This window comes from Ochotona curzoniae, unplaced genomic scaffold (genome assembly GCF_017591425.1).
Source record: "Ochotona curzoniae isolate NIBS_2020 unplaced genomic scaffold, NIBS_Ocur_1.0 contig_2688, whole genome shotgun sequence".
Lineage (NCBI taxonomy): Eukaryota > Metazoa > Chordata > Mammalia > Lagomorpha > Ochotonidae > Ochotona > Ochotona curzoniae.
The window spans coordinates 8,850,346-8,871,249 of NW_024465553.1; the positions used below are offsets into that span (position 1 = coordinate 8,850,346).

Here is a 20,904-nt window from a genome sequence, read left to right on the forward strand (position 1 = left end):
CTCAGTGGAGGGAACTTTGGGAAGGGGTAAGGAAAATCCCAGGGCCTATGGAACTGTATCATAAAATGATACTACTAATAAACAAGTAAAAAAAAAATAATAAAATAATAAAAATAACTGTATACAAAAATATACCTAAGATGGCTTCCCTCACATTTACAGTCTTTTTTCAACCCTCTACACTTATCTTCTCAATACATCATTTTAGAGAATGTCACTAAAAAAGCTGCCATTCTGATACTCTGTAGGCTTCTCAGCTAAATCAGGTAGAGTCTAAATTTACTACTAAAGGTACATGGGCAACTCAGCAATACCTGCTGCCTCCACAAGGAGCGACTACAAAATATGTAGAAAGAGCCTACAGGATGGGCCCAAGAGGCCCCAGTGCTTCTAGGGAAGACAGTTTTTTTCACATCAGTAGACCTGCAGTGGGATTCAAAACTAACTTCACCTTGGAGAGCTTCCGACTCGCTGTCGCACTCAGGCGCCGATGCTGGACACTCACTCTGACCCCTGAAGACGAGCTTTTTGCTTCATTTTGTGACTAACGCTGAGATAAACAAGATTTGCTTCCACTCTCAAAACTGCTTTCATTCCTTTAATTTCATTGATACCAGTGGATATTTTCCTTAGAAAATGGGAAATATTACCTTTCTCACTTAGTAAACAAGAGGAATTTATTACAGAACCTAAATCACCTGCTCCGGTGAGAGGAAAACTGGTAGAGATGGTAAGAGAAACCTCAAGACATTGAAAACAAATCCTCTGTCCCTTGATAAAGTAATTTCTCCTTCCCAGCCCATTAAATTACTTCATGAACAGTAAAAATAGTGATCACAAACTACTTAAATATTTTAAAACCCATATTTTAAAAAAATAACAGTGCTACACTTCCAGAGTAAGAGCTAAAAGTCAATGAAAATAGTGAGACCGCCAAATCAACTTTTTCTTCTCTGCAACTAAGAAGCCCTAGTACGCAGCCCCTCGTACACTGTAAGCCCCACTTAAAACTCCTTTCCAAATAAACCCTATGATCAGAACAAAGTAATCATGGCTTCTGATTGGCTAAAAAGAAAACATGTAACAGCAAGAACTTTCTATTATTCACTTCATATGACGGGCGATGCAGAGGAACAGGACGCACTGAGCAACACAGCAACACTGAGAACACACAGCTGCAGGAGCTGAAAACACTTCGCTCAGACCTCAGCCTATTTCTAAGCATCTGTCAGTTTCAGTTCTCCCTGCAATGTCAGTACTGCACTGGAGGTCCTTTGTAGGAAGAGGGCAAGGAAGGAGGATGGATCCCAAGACAGACAAATCTGTTAGAATACATTATATATATTATGAATGTACATTCTGCTACAATTATGTTGCATTAAGAATACATTAAGCTGGGCCCAGCACGATAGCGTAGTGGTTAAAGTCCTCGCCTTGAACGCACCGGGATCCCATATAGGCGAAGGTTCTAATCCTGGTGGCCCCGCTTCCCATCCAGCCCTGGAAAGCAGTTGAGGACAGCCCAAGGCTTTGGGCCCCTGCACCTGCCGTGGGAGACCCGGAAGAGCTCCTGGCTTTGGATTGGTAGAGCTCCAGCTGTGCAGCCACATGGGGAATGAACTATCAGACATAAGATCTTCCTCTCTGCCTCTCCTCCTCTGTGTATCTGTCTTTCCGCTAACAAAAAAAAAAAAAATCTGCTAAAATTCCCAAGGGCAACACTAGCACGCAGTTGGTGAGGTTGCCACCTGAGTGACTGGCTTCTTGAACAGTCACTGCGCTGAGTCTCGGTTGCTCCACCTCCTATCCAGCACCAAGCCAAAGCCCCTGGGCAGGCAGGGGAGCTTACCCAAGTACTTGGGGCCCTGTCACCCACACCCATGTGGAAACACCGAGAATGCTCCTGGCTCCTGGCTTCAATGCAGCCCAGCCTTCCACTCTGACCATTGAAGCAGCTCTGTATCTTTATGTAACTCTTTCAAGTAAATTTTTTTTTAAAGATTTATTTTTATTATTTTTTGTATTGGAAAGGCAGATATACAGAGAGGAGAGACAGAGGTAGATCTTCCGTCCGATGATTCACTCCCCAAGTGAGCACAACGGCCAATATTATGCCGATCCGAAGCCAGGAGCCTCTTCCGGGTCTCCCGCGCGGGTGCAGGGTCCCAAAGCTTTGGGCCGTCCTTGACTGCTTTCCCAGGCCACAGGCAGGGAGCTAGATGGGAAGCTGGGCTGCCGGGATTAGAACCGGCACCCATATGGGATCCCGGGCGTGCAAGGCAAGGACCTTAACCACTTGCGCCACCATGCCGGGCCCATCAAGTAAATTTTAAAAAAATTTTTTGAACATACATACTATATGATGTGAATTCAAAGACATGGAGACAGAAGCCAGCCTTGATTTGCTATTAGCACATTAAATGATTCCCACTCTGAGTTTTGAATTTTCTGATACTGCCCTTTAACTTTTCCTTTGATGAAATCCAACATAATTGTTACTTTTGGGGTGCTCAAGTCTGTTCCACTGATGTCTTCCATGTCTCTTTGTTGTTGTTGTTCCTAAGATTTATTTCATTTTGACTTGAAATTTAGAGTTATGGAGAGAAAGGGAAGGAGATCTTCCATCTGTTGGTTCACTCCCCAAATGGTCCCAAGGGCCAAAGCTGGGCGAGTCAAAGCCAGGAGCCAGGAGCCTCCTCCAGGTCTCCCAGCCATGTGGGTGCAGAATCCCAAGGACCTAGGCAATCCTCCTGTGCTTTCCCAGGCCATCAGCACAGAGCCAGATCAGAAGTGCAGCAGCCAGGACACCAGACAGTGCCCATATGAGATGCCAGCTCCACAGGCATAAGTTTAGCCTACTATGCCATAGTACCAGCCCAGTAAGTTTTGAAACTAGAAATAAAACCCAGCAATACTTTTTCAATAAATTCAGCTATTTAGAGCCACTTTTTAACTTCAGTGTCAATTTTAGGACCAATCTACTGATTTCTGCAAAAACTCCATATGGCATTTTAACTGAGATTGGGCTGAATCAAAAATCCCACGGGGGGTGGGGGGTGGGGGGTGGGGGGGCGCAGCAGCGGCAGCGCGATAGTCTAGTGGCTAAAGTCCTTGCCTTGCATGCACCAGGATCCCATATAGGCACCAGTTTGTACCCTGCTGCTCCACTAACTTTCCAGTTCCCTATTTGCAGCCTGAGAAAGCAGTGGAGGATGGTCCAAAGCCTTAGGACCCTGTACACGTGTGCGAAATACAGTCCTGCCTTCAGGTCAGTGCAGTCCAGCCGTGGCGGCTACTTGGGGAGTGAACCAGCAGGTGGAAGATCTTTCTGTCTCTCCTCTCTGTAAATCTGACTTTCCAATAAAAATAATCTAACAAAAAAAAAATCCACTGGGGACAATGAATACTGTCCCATCCCACTATTTTATATTGATATATAATACATTTTAATAGTATTAAAAGTATTCCAACCTGGGCCCAGCACGATGGCTTAGTAGCTAAATCCTTGCCTTGTAAGCACCAGGATCCCATATTAGTACCAGTTTATGTCTGGGCTGCTCCACTTCCTGTCTAGCTCCCTGCCAGTGGCTTGGGAAAGAAGACAACGAATGGCCCAAAGCCCTGGGACTCTGCACCCATAGTGGAGACCCAGATAAAGCTCCAGTTTCTGACATTAGATGAGCTCAGCTCTGGCCATTGCGGCCACTTGGCGACAGAACCAACACACGAAGACCTTTCTGTCTCTCCTCCTCTCCGTGACACTGATGTGTCTTTCCAATTAAAATAAATAAACTCTTAAGAAAAAATCTTCCGGGCCCGGCGCGGTGGCGCAAGTGGTTAAAGTCCTCGCCTTGCACCCCCGGGATCCCATATGGGCGCCGGTTCTAATCCCGGCAGCCCCGCTTCCCTTCCAGCTCCCTGCCTGTGGGCTGGGAAAGCAGTCGAGGACGGCCCAAAGCTTTGGGAACCTGCACCCGCGTGGGAGACCCGGAAGAGGCTCCTGGCTTCGGATCGGCATAGCATCGACCCGTTGCGCTCACTTGGGGAGTGAATCATCGGACGGAAGATCTTCCTCTCTGTCTCTCCTCTCTGTATATCCGCCTTTCCAATGAAAAAATAATAAAAATAAATCTTTAAAAAAGAAAAAATCTTCCAATCTATCAATACAGAAAGCTTAAGGAAAGTTCCTTTGGTTTTATGTTGTAGGCAGAACAAATAAATTTGTATAACATACATAAGGTTACAAGTTGGTGGACACCACTCACTATATGCTTCTGCTTAAGAATTCTCTTGAATCAGCTAATCTTTGGTTTCCCATATAGATTTTACTCACGATAATCCTCCCTGCCAAAAAAACCTAAATGGTTAACTTTATATGAATCTTTGGAGTCTGGCACAATAGCCTAGTGGCTGAAGTCCTTGCCTTGCACACAATGGGATCCCATGTGGGCACTGGTTCTAATCCCAGCAGCCCTGCTTCCCATCCAGCTCCCTGCTTGTGGCATGGGAAAGCAGTCAAGAACAGTCCAAAGCCTTGGGACCCTGCACCCACACCAGGATCCCATACGGGCACTGGTTCGTATCCCGGCTGCTCCAGTTCCCTTCCCACTCCCTACTTGTGCCTGAGAAAGCAGTCAAGGATGGCCCAAAGCTTTAGAACACTGCGCCCGCATGGGAGACCCGGAAGACGCTTCTGGCTCTTGGCTTCTATTGGCTCAGCTCCAACCACTGCAACTATGTGGAGAGTGAACCAGGAGATGGAAGATCTTTCTCTCTCCTCCTTCACTCTATAAATTTGACTTTCCAATAAATAATAAATCTTACAACAAAAAAGCATCTTTCACAGTGCTTCCAGTCCAACATGACAGATCATACACACAGTTCCTGATGTATGATCGATCATTCAACTTATGATTTCCTGACATCACGACAGTGCGCAAGCAACCACATTCAGCAGAAACCACACCCACGATCTTTAACTTGTACATCCTCCCAAGTTGGTAATACGTGATGCAAGACTCTGGGGAGCCACAGCCCCCAGCAAGAAAGCAGCATCCTGCATTCCTTGAGAGAAGGCGCAATACTTAATTAAAGAAACAGGTGTTCGACAGTACCGTCCAAACAGCTTCGACCTATGCAAGCTAAGTAGAATTAAGTGCATCCTCACAGTATGCTCCCCACGGGACAGGACCCCATCAGACGCTGAGAGGCTTCTGTGCGTGTATGTTCCTTCTCTTAAGGGGCACATAAAAATGACGACCTTGAAAAGGCTGTAAAATGCAGAAGTGTGCGTCTCAAGGTGGAAATTTTCTAAAGACCAGTGGAATTCTTATTAATTACAAAAACTGGTGACTGGGTTCAAGAGCTTTCATTCTTTCCATTTTTGAAAATGCTGAAAATTTCCATACAAATTATTTTCTTACCTTTTAAAATGTTTCTGAAAAGTATATGTATATAGAGCATTCCTCACAGTACAGCTCTCATTGTGTCTGCAGACCTAACAATAACCTGGTTTTCACAGGGGAACTAAAAACGCTTAACGCGTCATTACAAAGTCTAGCCACGAGTGACACAGACCGCTTACCTTGGCCTTTTTCTGTGTTCTCTCCTTTCATTGCCTCGTCCTTCAGGGGGGCACTCACTCTGGGGATCCTGCCTTGCCCCTGAGCCACTTCCAGCAATTCCTCCTGAGAGGGTCGAGTTCTGGGAGCCACTGGAAGTGTCTGCTTCTGTGGGACTTTTACATAAAGCAAACAAGGTGAGAATGCAAACACAGAAACACATGAAAAGCCAACAGTAAGCTTGCTACGTCAACATCAACATGACTCGGGTTCAGACCAAGAGAACCCCAAGTCAGTGCACAGACATTCCCTCACTGTCTGACAGCATTTCCGAACACTTCCCACACATGGGCAACACACTGTGTATGCATTTTAAGTCAAATACCTTGATTTCAGTATTCTGTAATCCTGTTCTGAGGCCTGCTACAGCACTGGTATCTCATACTTTGCTATTTCTTAAAACTTTGGAGGCTGGTGCAATTGTTCACCCCTGCATCATGAAGTGCCACAAGGGAACGGTTGTGCCACAGTGCTCCACTTCCCATCCAGCTTCCTGCTTATGAACCAGGAAAGCAGTGGAGGATGGCCCAAAGCCTCAGGACACTGCAACCACATGGGAGACCGGGGAGAAGCTCCTGGCTCCCAGTTTCAGCTTCAGATCAGTTCCAATCACTGTGGCCACGTGGGGGAATGAACCAGCAAATGGCATATCTGCCACTGCCTCTCCTCTGTGTAGATTTGCCTTGCCAATAAAAATAAACAAACCTTTAAATAAAAAATAGACAACAGAAAAAAAACACCCTTGGGCAATCTCCAACTATTATCATGGTGGGAAATTCCAAGGTCATGAAAATCCTCTAAATTTCTCATCATTCTCAAGAAAACTGCTGACCAAACACACACATACACACACAATGCTGGCTTTGCCTGATAATACTTATTTTTTTCTCTATAAGCCAGACCTATCTAGTTTTATGTTCAAGGTCCAATTAGCGATAAGAAAAACAAAAGGACAGACAAGCATCTAAATAGATTACAGTTTAGGAAGGGAGGTCAAAACACACTCCCATGCAAGAACAGCACTGTGAGAGCTTTCACCAAATCTAAAGCTAAATTTATGAGTAATTGTTACCAAAATTTAACTCTTTAAGCACTGGTTCCAGCAGGTGAGGCAAAGAGTGCAGTTAATGACAACACAAAATGGCACCTATCAATTGGTTCACATTTCTCAATGAATTTCCTGTAAAATGAGTTTTCTGTGATACTTTTACGCTCACTTGTAAAACAGTTTGAGACATCCATTGGGACAGGGGCAGGAATATCACAAATGGGTCAATTCTTTTTCTTATGTTCCATGAGGCTTCACCTATTCACATACAAGTTTTAAACTAATTTCCCCAACTTCAGTTAATCACTCAGTTTTGCTCCTTTCTAGCCATCACGAATTCCTTGATGCTCAAAGAACTGCATCGCACCAGCTTCTCACTTGAAATCCTTTCTCCCGCAGAAGGACCCTCCGCCGCCTGCGGTGTCGGACAGGTGCTTTTGTTCTGTTTAGTCTGCTGAGCTTTCTCAGTGGTTCTAGAACTCTGATAGCACACTTGAATTACCTGTGGAGTAATTAGTTGTTTTTGTTACAGATTCTTGAGCTTCAGATATGGCCTTCAGGATAAGGTTCTTGTTAGCTTGTTTAGAAGGTGGAAGGGATGGCCTGGAAGAGTTAAGAAAGGTTCCAGTTGTCTGTGCATCTGTCACCTCGCACTGCCTTTACCACACCCTCCCCAGGTCCTCAACAGGCCAGCTGGCGTTCTCAGGAAATGCAGACTGGACCTTCCAGCTTTTTGAAATAATCTAAATTAACTATTTCTCCCCCACATTAAGCTTTTAATACTTTCTGCAATACTCTCCAAAGTTAATGATTAACTCTCACTACTGTGTAATTAATCAACATAAGGTATTCCTCAAAAGCCACTGGCAAAGTTTTCTGTTATTAGACTGGTATTTATCTCCATGATTCCCCCTTCCATCAGGCGGCGAGATTAGGGTGAAGCAGGGTCAGTACCTCCTCTCGGGCTTCGCAGGCACCGACACGCTGCTGGAGACACTTCCTGTCCGGGAGCCGTAGTCCTCCTCCTCCTCCTCCTCTTCTCCATCAAGATTGAATTTTTTCACTTTAACAACTGAACTTACCACAGGCAACTTTCTTTTCCGAAAGTTTTCATCCTGCAATCAAAACTTTGTTTACCCAACTGTGAAAAACACAGGTTTGCCACCATTGTTTCATCTCGATCATATTAAAAGGTCACTGCATACTTGTTTCACACTAAACACTCTGGCTATGCCTAACAGCCTATCTTCAGCTAAAACAGAAATCACAACTTTTGGAACTGCTGAGGAAACTAACAAAATTATCACCAACAATCTAAAACTAACCAAACACTGCGAGGGACAAGTAAATTCATGCCAAAAGCCAGAAACGCCAAGCTCCACAGCCGTGATACAGAGTATCTCCAGGGAAGTGGGTACGCGGTGCAGCAAGGCACTCCACTTTGGAAGAAATAAATACATCTTTAAAAATAAGAGACGGGCACCAAGCCGTTGCCTTTGGCAACAGCATCACCTGAGTGCCAGTTTGAGTCTTGGCTGCCTCACACCCAGTCCAGCTCTGACAAAGCTGCAGCAGGCCGCCTGAGCCCTCAGCCCTGCACCCTGAGAGGGCAGACCAGGGCAGAGCTCCGGGCTCCTCCCTCCAGCCGAGCCCAGCCCCGGCCGCTGCATCTGTTTGAAAAGTGAACCAGCTGATGCAAGATCCTTCTCTCTCCTCTTTCTGCAACTCTGCCTTTCAAAGAAATTAATAAATTTTTTTAAATACACATATTAAAAAAGAGAATCACCAGAAGTCAGCTTTGGAGAAGGAAATCTAGTGTCTTTTGTTGAGTACCAATGAAATCAGTTTAAAGCAAACCCTGCTTAGTTACTTAAAAAAGTATTTAGCATCCAAACACACCCATGTGCAGCACGGCAAGCCAGAGTTACATACAAACCTCCTCAATACCCACTTTTTCTGAACTGTTTCTGAAGAAAGGGCTGTAGGTTTCTTGTACTTCTGGCTCACACAAACGTCCAGCTTCGTAGCCCTGACTGTTCTGTGCACCAAGCTGCTTGCTCACGTGCCCACTGCTCGGCTGCTGCACTTGCTGCAGCTGCCACCTGTTCAAATGAGCACCACCGTCAGCACTGCGACTGGCAGGTGGCCGGTAAATTTCGATCGAAGGACGAGAAGAGCCGTACGTAACAGTCACGGTCGGCTTTTTCTGAGATAAGGAATTCTCCTGCACAAAATTGAGGTCCTCATCAATCAGGTCATCTGGCTCCGGCTTGATATCAATCACGTCTTCAGAGGGCGCTGGCTCCCTCAGGGGCTTCACCGTTGACATCAGCCGGGTTGAAGTTCCATCATCACAAGTCTGCCTATTGAAAAATAGCATCAGATAAACACTTTACATCCAATCTTCAAGAATGACAACTTTAAAAGGCACTAAAAAAGTGGCTATTGGGCCTAGGTCAGTAGCCTAGTGGTTAAAGTCCTCGCCTTGCATGCGCCGGGATCCCATAAGGGCACCAGTTCATGTCCCAGCTGCTCCACTTCCCATCTATCTTCTTGTTTGTGTCCTGGGGAAGCAGCAGAGGACAGCCCAGGGCCTTGGGACACTGTACCACGTGGGAGACCCAAAAGCTCCTGGCTCCTGCCACTGAGGCCACCTGGGGAGTGAACCAACACATGGAAGATGTCTGTCTGTCCTTCTCTCCAAATCTGCCTTTCCAAGAAAAATAAATAAATCTTTAAATAATTGAAAAAGTGGGTATCCATCATATATTCCTTTCAAAATTACTCTGACTTTACATCCTTACTTTCAACATTGATTTCCCACATCTGAGATAAAAGACACACTGAGGTCTTACCGTTTCCTAAACACTGCTTAGAATCGCTTCCCTCTAAAGCTAGGCAAGCAAGCGAGACGTGCACAACTGACATCGGGCTCACACTCACGGCCCTCACACGCCCCGCCCATGCAGCACTCGGACCTGACGTTGGTGCTTTTCTGCTCCTGGGGACTTGCAGACACTCTGGAATCTCTTTTCTCAGATCTGCCGCTGGGAACGGCCAGAGGTGGAACGGCAGCTTCGTGCCTCCTCTCCTCGCCCCGACTCGCACTGCTCTTGGTGGAAGGCACGTTACTATCAAAGATTTTGGTATCAGAAGACTTTAGACTAGATTTTAGACTAGAGGGTTCTGGAAAAAAACAAAAGTGAAACATAGTCTTTTTAGTTTATGTAATTATTTAAAAAGCTTTTCTACGCTCATTATCATTTCCAAAGCATTACACGTTATTTGTTTTTAAATTGTTTTACTAAAGATTTATCTGGGCCAGTGCAGTGGTTCATTGGCTAAACCTTCACCTTGCAAGCTCGGGGACCCTCTATGAGTGCAGGTTCGTGTCCTGACAGCTCCACTTTCCATCCAGCTCCCTGCTTGTGGCCTGGGAAAACAGTGGAGGATGGCCCAGAGCCTCGGGACCCTGTATCCTCTTGGAGACTCAGAAGGAGCTCCTGGCTCCAGATTGGCTCAGCCCCGACCATGGCAGCCACTTACAGAGTGAACCAGCAGATGAAAGATCTTTCCCCTCTTGGTCTCACCTTCTCTCCATAAATATGATCTGCTTTTCCAATTTAAATAAATATTTTTTAAATTGTCTATTTTTACTGAAAGAGTGACACAGAGAAGGAGCAACAACAGAGAACTCTTCAATCTGCTGGTTGTCTCCCCAAATGGCCGCAACGGTCAGAGCTGAGGCACTCCAAAGCCAGGAGCCCGGAGCTTCCTCTGGCTCTCCCACATGCATGCAGAGGCCCAAAGCTCTCAGCCATCTTCCACTGCTCTTCCAGCCCACAAGCATGGAGTAGGATCCGAAGTGAAACAGCCAGGACCTGAACTTGCAACCATATGACATGCCAGTGCCACAGGCAGAGGCTTAGTGCACCACACCATAGTGCGGGCCCCTATTGTAGGAGATCTCTAAGTAACAATTAAAGATCATCAATTACCTCAAAGATTTTTGAGAATATACACTCCAATTTTTTGAAAATTTTATATAGCGTATCTGTGCATATTCATGCTATCTTCTACAGTATTCATTTTAACTGAATATTAGTCACTAAATGATTTACTCGATGTATTATTGGCGAACTTCAGTAAATCTCAGTAACAACCCCAGAGCCCGAGCCTGAAGCCCCGCCCACACCTACGACCAGTCCTCAGCACTGCACCGCCCTCCGCATCCAAGCCATTCCATCTGCTGCTCTTTCATTCATAAACCTTGGTGCTTCCTAAAAAGCTCAAATGAACCACTCCTTCGAAAGTAAGTTACACTTTCTGCCCCCAAAAGCATTGTAAATAATCTCAAAGAAAAAAGAAACATATACTGTTGTAAAATGAAATGTCCCATAAAAATCCAGTCTTGGGCCCAGCAGCGTGGCCTTAGCGGCTCAAGTCCTCACCTTGAACGCGCCAGGATCCCATATGGGTGCCGGTTCTAAACCCGGCAGCTCCACTTCCCATCCAGCTCCCTGCTTGTGGCCCGGGAAAGCAGTCGAGGATGGCCCAAAGCTTTGGGACACTGCACCCATGTGGGAGACCTGGAAGAAGTTCCTGGTTCCCGGCTTCAGATCGGCATAGCATCGGCCCGTTGCGCTCACTTAAGGAGTGAATCATCGGACGGAAGATCTTCCTCTCTGTCTCTCCTCCTCTCTGTATATCTGACTTTCCAATAAAAATAAATAAATCTTTAAAAAAAATCCAGTCTTACCAGTTGTAACAGATCGAAGTTTATCTAATACGCCATGAAGCCTAAAAAGAAACAGAAAAGGCCTCAAGATTTTTATTTCAGCTGGCATTCTAAATTTGATCACATTTACAACCAGATAGATAAATATTAGTAAATGACATTAAAATTAACTGGTTTCATTTCTTTAAAAAGGCTTTATGAGTGCCGTAGAAAAATTGTGTTTTTATTTTCTCTTCACTATTTTCAGAATCTAGCCTCTGAAAACAAAATAAAGGATTAAGGACATCAAATGACAACAGAATTTTTGTCAACAAAAAGTCACTTTGTTTCCCAGGACTAAAAGACTCAATGCAGTTTATAGTAAAAACAAATATCACAAACATGTAATGTTGCTACAAGTGTTCGATAACAGTTTATACTGTTTTAATTACTTATATATTTTCCTGGACTTAATCCTGGGGCAAGTTAAGTTATAAGTCACATCAAAATATGCACTACCACTTTACTATAAATATTTTCAGAATTAATGTTTAATCATGTGACAAGCTTGCTTCCAATAAACTATTCCGACACACACGCGGAACAAGTGTGCCCGAGAGCCCTTCCAAGGGCCTGCAGCGCCAGACCAAAGCACGCAGAGGCCCAGCTCTGCCACTGTCCTCGGGGGACAATGACCAAGTCCCCAGGGAATCACAACAACCCGAGGTGCCCAACGGCGCCCCCAGACATCAGCAAGTTAAACAGCAACTGATTAGCAGGCTGGCAAGTTCAAGTAAAATGCTCTGATTTCAACCAGCTGAAACATGCCATCACCTGAGGAAGGATGTGCTAGGTCAGTCTCCCAACCTAGACTAGCTGAACCAAAGATTGGCTTACAAAAAAAAGTGCGTGAAACAAAGACTGCAGCTTAAAAATGTTTTTTCACAATAGTAATTTCCGAACCAAAATCAGTTATTACTGATTTTTTCAAGAGAATTTATTTGAAAGTGAGGAAGGGACAACAAATATTCTATCCAGAGATTTCCTTCCCAGATATCCTCAACCACTGAGTTGGAATCAGCCCGAGCCCAGGCAACAGGAACTCACACAGGGAGCGGGGAGCCAGGTTCACGGTCAGCACGTTAATGGAAGCTGGACTGACGCAGACAGGACCTGATCCAGGCGTCAGGCACAGGATGCACACACACTGGTGGGCCAAGCAGGCTCTCTGCTCTACTGCAGCATCTGCCCCCTGCTTTTGGCCAGTGAGGGAGGCACTGTCTAAACAGTAACAGTACACTAGCTTGCCCAGACAGCGTAGGACAACATTTAAGGACCACTTCATCCTCCCAGTATCCTTCAAAATTGTCCAGTAGAGCCTGGAGCGATGACTCAGTGGCTGAATTTCACCTTACAAGCCTCAGGATCCCCATCTGTACATTGTTTTGTGAACAGCCCACTCCAGTTCCCATCCAGCTCCCTGCTTGTGGCCTGGGAAAGCAGTGGAGGATGGCCCAAAGCCTTGGGTCCCTGCACTCACATGGGAGACCCAAAAGAAGCTTTTGGTTCCTGGCTTTGAACTAGTTCAACTCTGGTCATCGTGGCCATTTGGGGATGAACCAGGAGGTGGAAGATCTCTCCCTCTGTGTCCTTTTCTCCGTAAATCTGATCTGCCTTTCCAGTAAACATAAATCTTTTTTAAAAACTGCACAGTATAGGTCCTGGCACGGTAGCCTAGTAGGCTAAAGTCCTCGCCTTGCATGCCTGGGATCTCACAGGGGTGCTGGTTCGTGTCCTGGCGGCCACACTTCCCATCCAGCTCCCTGCTTGTGGCCTGGGAAAGCAGTTGAGGACAGCCTGAGGCCCTTGGACCCTGCATTTGTGTGGGAGACCTAGAAACAGCAGCTCCTGGCTCCTGGCTCCGGATCGGCACAGCACCGGCCGTTGCGCTCACTTAGGGAATGAATCATTGCATGAAGATCTTCCTCTCTCTCTTCTTCTCTATATATCTGACTTTCAAACAAAAATAAAAAAATAAATATTAAAAAAAAATCTTATCCTTTGATGGTATATTTCCAATGGCAGACATGTGTGGTTTTAAAAGGGGTATTCACAATTAAATTAGTTATATCTGAAAACACAGTTGCTGGGATGGGCGTTTAGCTCAGCAGCTAGGATGCCGCCCTGCCACACCCCACAGTGCCTGGGTTCAATGACCAGGCCCAGAAGCAGTAGTGACGGCTCAGGCATCACAGGGGAAACTCGCACTGAATTCTTTCTGTGCTTTGGCCCAGATCAGCCCAGGCCCCTGAAAAGCATCTGACAAGTACAGCAGTCAACGGAGGTGCCTTCCAAGTTAGTTTTCAAAAGAAAAAGGGCCCAGCACAATAGTGTAGTGGCTAAAGGCCATCGCCTTGAACGCCCGGGATCCCATATGACACCAGTTCCAATCCTGGCAGCTCCACTTCCCATCCAGCTCCCTGCCTGTGGCCTGGGAAAGCAGTCGAGGACGGCCCAGAGCTTTGGGACCCTGCACCCTTGTGGGAGACCTGAAAGCAGCTCCTGGTTCCTGGCTTCAGATTGGCTCAGCTCCAGCCACTGCGACCGCTTGGAGAGTGAATCATCGGGCATAAGATCTTTCTGTCTTTCCTCATCTCTGCATATCTGACTTTGCAATAAAAATAAATCTTTAAAAAAAAGGAGGGGGATAAATAAATGTAAAAGCTCACAACTGACACATACTAGCCACTCACGTGCTAGGCATGTCTACAAGCATTTTATATCACCCAATTCCAACAGTTTTATAAAGCAGGTAATTTGCTATTTCTGTTTCACGGTCGGAGAAGCCCAAGCAAGCAAAGCAATGACTCAGCCGAGCCGCTGGACTGGAATGGCTCTGCTCTCCCAGCTCCCGCCCAGCTCCTCTCACTGGCAAGGCTTCCCCCCAGACGGAACGCCTCTGCTTAGCTGTGCTAAACCTTGGTTTGAAGTAGGCATATTCAGAAACATACCACACGGTGAATCGAATTGTGTTGTTCCCTAGAAACAGGGACAGGTCCTCTGTCATTTGGTCCTGACTTTTCTTGTTGGCCACCATCACCATTATGTAATCGGGAAGTTCTTCATCTATTCAAAAGGAAAAGGGTATTAAACATTTTCAAGTTCTGAACATTTCCTTATGCTTGACATGTTTGAAAATACAGATGTAGCTTTAAGAATCAGTATTTCAATTCTGTAACAATCTTGTTTTACAACGTTTTGTTTTATTTGCAAAAGACAGAGGGAGAGAGAGATCTCTTCCATCCAGTGGTCCACTTCCCAAACGCTGTAACCGCCAGGTTAGGCCAGGCAGAAGCAGAGTTCCATCAGCGTCTCCCACGTGGTGGGTCCAGGTGCTTGGGCCATCTGCTCTGCTTTCCCAGGCACATAGCAGAAAGCCAGATCAGAAGCGAAGTAGCCAGAACCCAAACCAGCACCCACGTAGGAACTGGCATAAGCCACAAGTAGCTCAACTTACTATCCCGCAATCCCAGCTCCTGGCTTTATTTTTCTGTCTCTTCATTCACAATTATTTAAATTACTAAAAGGATGTGAACTGGGGACAATTGATACAAAATCAGCCATCTGAGGGGCTGGTGGGTTAAGCCTCAGCCTGCAGCACCAGCAGCCGACGCGGTGCTCGCTGCCCCACTTGTGCCTAGCTGCTCCTCACACCCCTGGGAAAGCGGAGAGGACAGTCCAGGTCCTTGGAGCCCTATCACCCACATGGGAGACCCAGGAGCAGCTCCACACTTCCACCTGGCTCAGCCCTGGCCACTGCAGCCATCTCGGAAGTGGTCAGTGGATGGAATAGCGCTCGCTCTCGCTCTCTCTCTCACTAACTCTGCCTTCTCAAATTAATACAATAAATCTTAAAAAAAAAAAAAACTAAACATTAAAATTGTGGAATTAAAGTGAATACATTTTAATCATCTGAGAAGCTTCACAGGCCTCCAGAAGAATGTTTGCTGTTCCATTAATTTATATTCCAAAATGATATTCATTTCTCAAAAGAATGCATTTATCCTTGGTAATAGCATATTTTAAATATTCAGTCTAACTTTCACAACATCACCAACTAAATAAAAACCACCTCAAAACTTCATACATTATTTCAAAAATTCATTCTTTATGGTAGCTAAACAATGTAACCCAACACAGTGTTTAAACCTACACAGCGACCACCGAGGGTGAGCCCAAGACCTCTTTCTAAAGGGCCAAAATCCAACTCAGCAATAAACAAGCCAAAACCACCATCAAAAACCCCAGGAAAAAAAAAAAAAAGGAAAAAAAGCTCATTTTTACAAGTACTCTATGAGGTTTCTTTTAGGAAAATACTAATAACTCTTAAAAATCCAGTTTAAGAAAAGTGCAAGCATGCTGAAAAACCAAATGTAAGGCAGAGCAGCTGAGCGGCCACCTGGGACACCTCGGCCTCAGCTGCCTGCTGACACCCCCTGGTGAGCAGCAGGGGCCAGCTCAAGCGATGCAGGGCATCACCCGCGTGGGAAGCCCAGACGACACTCCTGGTTTCAGCCGGCTGCTGCAGGCACCTGCGGAGTCCATCAGCACAGGAATAGCCAATTCTGATTCTCACTCTGTCCAGAATGTTACTGAAAATAAAAAAATCTACAGAGAAAAAAAATTTAAAAAATCTACAGAGAAATTGAGGTATTTCATGAAAGCACACACTATGAAATTAGATTCAAAACTAGGACAAGCCATTTATTTTTCAGACTCCCACTCCTCTAACCACTATAGTAAACTAGCCTTGCAGCTCATTTACTGACGGTGGTAACCGAGAAAGGATCAAAAGACAAAAGGCCAAAATCCCCCGGCAGTCCTGGTTTTCTCCCTCACGATGCCAACAATCCTGAGAGATTGCAGGCTTCACTATGATTAGTTGGCATTTTCTAAAATTCTATCAGACCTGTGACTAGCTGGTTGTAGGATGAGAACAGGAGAACAGAGAGGGAAACCGAGGCAGTGAAGGCTACCTGGAGGGTGGCGATGGCTTCCCTAGATGTGTGTGTATTATCAAGATATGTCCAACTGCTGATTTTAACACCTGCAATCCAAAACATCTCAACTACTTCACAAAGCTTTTAAAAGTTCATATAATTTCCTCAGCACATGCAGTGGGAAATAAAAAGCTAACAAAAAATTGCTGTGATCAGGACACACTCTTCCAGGAACGTGACAGATAAAGTTAAATGCTGACTCAGATGACCCTGACCAGGCTCGACCCAGCAGCCTAGTGCCTCAGGTCCTCACCTAGCACACCTGAATCCCGTATGGGTGCTGCTTCCAAACCCAGCACCCCTGCTGCCAGCTTCCTGCCTGTGCCCTGGGAGCAGTCCACCATGGCTCAAAGACTTGGGACCCTGCACCCACGTGGAAGACCTGGAGGAGGCTCCTGGTTCCTGGCTTCAGATCGACTAAGCTCCAGGCGTTGGTGCCACTCGGGGGGTGAATCAACGAATTACCATAACCATCTACCCAGGACACACAACCCCTGAAGGACGCTCTGGAATAGAACTAGAATGTCACTTTCTGGGTCCGTGACCTGCAGCACCACAGGACATGTGGATTCTAGTTCAAGTCCCAGCTCTTCCATTTCCAACAAAACTCCTTGCTTACAACCTGGGAAAGCAACAAAAGGCTGTCTCAAGTCATTAAGCCCCTGCACCCATGCAGGAGACCCAGAGGAAGCTCCTGGTTTGGGATCAGCTCAGCTTAGGCTGTTTCAGCCATTTGAGAAACAAACGAGTGAATGAAGAAATCTGTCTCTCTCTGTAGCTCTGCCTTTCAAAGAAAGAAACATCTTTTAAAAAGTAACCTTCTTTAGGATAATAATGTATACACATACAAATACTCAGATGGTTAAATGTTATTGTAAGGGACAGCATGATGGCTCTACGGGCTACTCCTCCAATTCCAATGCTGGGATCCCACATGGGTGCAAGTCTGCATCCTGGATGCTCCACTTCCCAGCCAGCTACCTGCTTATGGCCTGGAAAAGTACTGGCAGAATTCCCAAAAGCCTTGGGTCCATGAACCCATGTGGGAGAACTGGAAGAAGCTCCAGGCTCCTGGCTTCAGACTGGCTCAGCTCCACTCATTGTAGCCACTGGGGAAGCGAACCAGTGGACAGAAGATTCCCTCTGTGAATCTTCCTAGCAAAAATAAATAAATCTGGGCCTGGCGCAGTAGCCTAGCGGCTAAGTCCTCATCTTGCACGCGCCGGGATCCCATATGGGCACTGGTTCATATCCCGGCAGCTCCACTTCCCATCCAGCTCCCTGCTTGTGGCCCGGGAAAGCAGTCGAGGATGGCCCAAAGCTTCGGGACCCTGCACCCACATGGGAGACCTGGAAGAGGCTCCTGGCTCTTGCTTCGGATCGGCGCAGCACCAGCTGCTGCAGCCGCTTGGGGAGTGAACCAGCAGGAAGACAGCAGAGCTTCCTCTGTCTCTCCTCCTCTCTGTATATCTGACTTTGCAATAAAAATAAATCTTTAAAAAAATAAATAAATAAAAGGCAGCAGAGCAGCCAGAACTAGCACTACCAAACACTGGTAGCACAGCTGGGAGCTGAACGCACGGCACCACCGTGCTGGCATGCTGGGACCAACCAGTTCCAATTCTGTTCTCATAGTATTTAGAAAACTATTTCAGTAAGTTTTATACATATACACGCAGACAGGCAACTGGCAGATAATCTAAGACTCTCTGGCTTACAATAGTTTTCTTTAAGTCCAACAAAGAATAATACTGACTTACAAAAAAAAAAAAAAAAAAAAAAAAAAGGAAGCAAGCCAGCAAAGAAAGACACCTCTTCCAGATAATGCTACATCACAACTCCTCAAGCAACGAGCTCCAGCTGAAGCTCACGTGGAGCCTGGGGGACAGCAGGTGCAGGTTCAAGCTCGGCTTCCAACCCAGCTTCCTGCAATGTGAAGCCTGGGGGTAAGCAACAGGTGACCTGAATATCTGGGTTACTGCCATCCAGGTAAGGGATCAGGACTGGCGTCTCAGCTCCTGGCTTGGCCTGGCTCACAGCTCTAGGCCCAGCCCCGGAAATAGTGGGCACTGTAGAAGTAAACCAGTGTACCACATGATAAAAAAAAAAAGTGAACCAGTAAATGCCAACTCCACATCTCCATCTCAAATAATTAAAATAAAACATACCTCAAACAAACAACAGCTGCTTCAACATTAGTAGTAATGTGCAATTTAAAACTGCACCAATACTTTTTGGACCACTATATGAAAATCCATCATGCAGTTTTACAGCTGTATCCCCTAGATGGACCCAATAGCCAGCAGTGGGCCAGGCTGAGGTTTAGCTCGGTCTCCCACACGGGTTAGCAGAAACCCAAAAACAGGCCGTCTGCTGCTTTCCCTAGGCCATTAGCAGTGAGCTGGACAGGAAATGGAACAGCCAGGATGCAAACTGACGTCCAGATGGAACGCCAGCAACACTTTACATGCAGTTTTAATGACACGTCAGCCCCACAGACTTCTAACCATTATGTGTAGGGCATTTGGAAAATATTGGTTCACTTAGCTACATAAATTTTGTTACACAATGTTTTTAGCTTGCATCTGTTAACATCTTCATCAATCTGTTAAGTACAAGGAAGCTGTCAAACTTGGGAAAGCAGACACAGATCTTTCAGAATTCTATTTTTCACTGCAAAGCTGAATGGGTCATTAGCAACAAATACTACCAGCACCAGTTCATACCCTGGCAGATCCACTTCCCACCCAGCTCGCTGCTTGTGGCCTGGGAAAGCAGTTGAGGATGGCCCAAAGCCGTGGGACCCTGCACCCATATGGGAGACCCCAAGCACGCTCCAGGCTCCTGGCTTCAGATCGGCGCAGCACTGGCCACTGCAGTCACTTGGGGAGTGGATCATCGGACAGATCTTTGTCTCTCCTTGTCCATAAATCTGCCTTTCCAATAAAAATAAAACTTAAAAACAGAAGTGAGCTTCTTGTTTGCTGCTAGAGCACACACACCCCCAGCTCCTGTTCAGCTTCCAACCCAGCTTCTTGCAATATGAAGGAGGGAGGCAGGCAGCGGCTGCCCTGGGTACCTGGGTCACTGTCGCCCAGGTGAAGGACCAGGGCTCGGTCTCAGCTCTGGTTTTGGGCCTGGCTTAGTCCAGGCTGTTTCCAGCGAGTGACGGAAAGTCAGCTGCTTGCACTTTCTCTCTGTATTTCAAATTAACTTTAACACCAGGTGTAGCTCGTGGTAGTTACGCAGGTTCACAGCCGACACCTGCCTGGGAGCCGAGCAGACGCCCGAGTCAGCAAGGCCTAGGGCTTTCCTCTTGGTACGTACCTTCTGGTGCTAAGCAGGATTATCCCGAGTTAAAGCACGGGCCTGAGAGCAAACGCTCGGGACAAACCAAAGGGACAGGGAGCCAGAGAAGGCACTTTCCCTGGCATCCAGAAACGGTAGTCCCGAGGGGGACAGGTCAAAAAGCAGGGACCCACAACAGGAGGGAAAGAATACAACGGGGAGAAAACAGTACCGAGAGAGCGGGGCTGAACTTGGGGGGGGTGGGGTCAGGCTGCAAGGAGGGGACAGCCGAAAAGTAACCAGTGTCTGAAGCAGGCAGAGGGGGGCCTCGCCAAGGTCAAGGCGACAGCACCGGAGGAGAGAAGATGAAAAAATAAATAAATAAATAAAAAGGACGTTCACTCCCTCCCTCCCTCCCAGGCACTGGGGCCGCAATCGCGGCATTGCAGCAGGTTGAAAGACGTCCGGAGAACTTACCCACGTACGCTCCTAATTCTTGCAATTTCCCCTTAATGGCGCTCTACAAGAAGCAGAGAGGAGGAGGAAGAGGAGGCGAGTGAGCAAGGCTGACCCGCCGCAAGCCCGGCGCCCCTCGGCAGGCCCAGCCGGGCCCGCCGCGTCCCCCGGCCTCCCGGGCCCCGCCGCCCCGCCGCCCCGCAGCCCCGGCTCCCGTCATCCCCGGCTCCCGTCACCCAGTCGCCCCGTCGCCCCGGCTCCCGTCGCCCCGGCTCCCGTCACCCCAGGCCCTTCCCTCCTCACCCGGATCTTGCGGCTGATCTCCGTGCCGATCTCCATGGCTCCGCGGCGGGCGGCGGGCTCCGACTGCGCGGCGCTTCGCGAACCCAGAGCCCGCCGCGGGCTCTCTCCCCACAGCCCGGCCGCCGCCACGGCCGCCTCCACGGCCGCCTCCACGGCCGCCGCCACCTCCACCTTCACGGCCGCCGCCAGCGCCGCCACAGCCGCCGTCGCCAAGCCAGCCGCCAACACCGAGGATCCCCGCCTCCGCCGTCCCGGAGCCTTGGACGCCGCGGGGGCCGAGCGCGCAGGCGCACGCACATGCGCACACGCCGGGAGGCCGCCGCTCTGGCGCCCTCTGCCGGCGGCCAGGAAGACGGGCTCCTCGGCACCTCGGGTTTCCCTTTGGAAAAAGCCAGCTTTTACTCCTTCCGT

At 47.3% G+C, this 20,904-nt stretch overlaps 1 protein-coding gene across 4 annotated transcripts in view; it reads right to left on the reverse strand.

The window, feature by feature from the left end:
• ZC3H14 (zinc finger CCCH-type containing 14) overlaps positions 1 to 20,668 on the reverse strand; it is a 40,469-nt gene extending 19,801 nt beyond the window's left edge. For 2 of the 4 annotated variants that reach the window (XM_040975193.1, XM_040975196.1), the window contains exons 1-9: positions 20,494 to 20,668; positions 20,212 to 20,254; positions 14,398 to 14,512; positions 11,429 to 11,469; positions 9,648 to 9,855; positions 8,621 to 9,032; positions 7,624 to 7,784; positions 7,172 to 7,272; positions 5,585 to 5,737 (exon numbers count right to left, since the gene is read on the reverse strand). In XM_040975193.1, the coding sequence (XP_040831127.1) occupies positions 5,585 to 5,737; positions 7,172 to 7,272; positions 7,624 to 7,784; positions 8,621 to 9,032; positions 9,648 to 9,855; positions 11,429 to 11,469; positions 14,398 to 14,512; positions 20,212 to 20,254; positions 20,494 to 20,529 (1,270 nt within the window). In that variant the 5' untranslated portion in view covers positions 20,530 to 20,668. The remainder of the gene's footprint in view (positions 1 to 5,584; positions 5,738 to 7,171; positions 7,273 to 7,623; positions 7,785 to 8,620; positions 9,033 to 9,647; positions 9,856 to 11,428; positions 11,470 to 14,397; positions 14,513 to 20,211; positions 20,255 to 20,493) is intronic. The other 2 variants (XM_040975195.1, XM_040975194.1) reach the window with 2 other exon arrangements.
• Between the last annotated feature and the right edge of the window lie 236 nt (positions 20,669 to 20,904).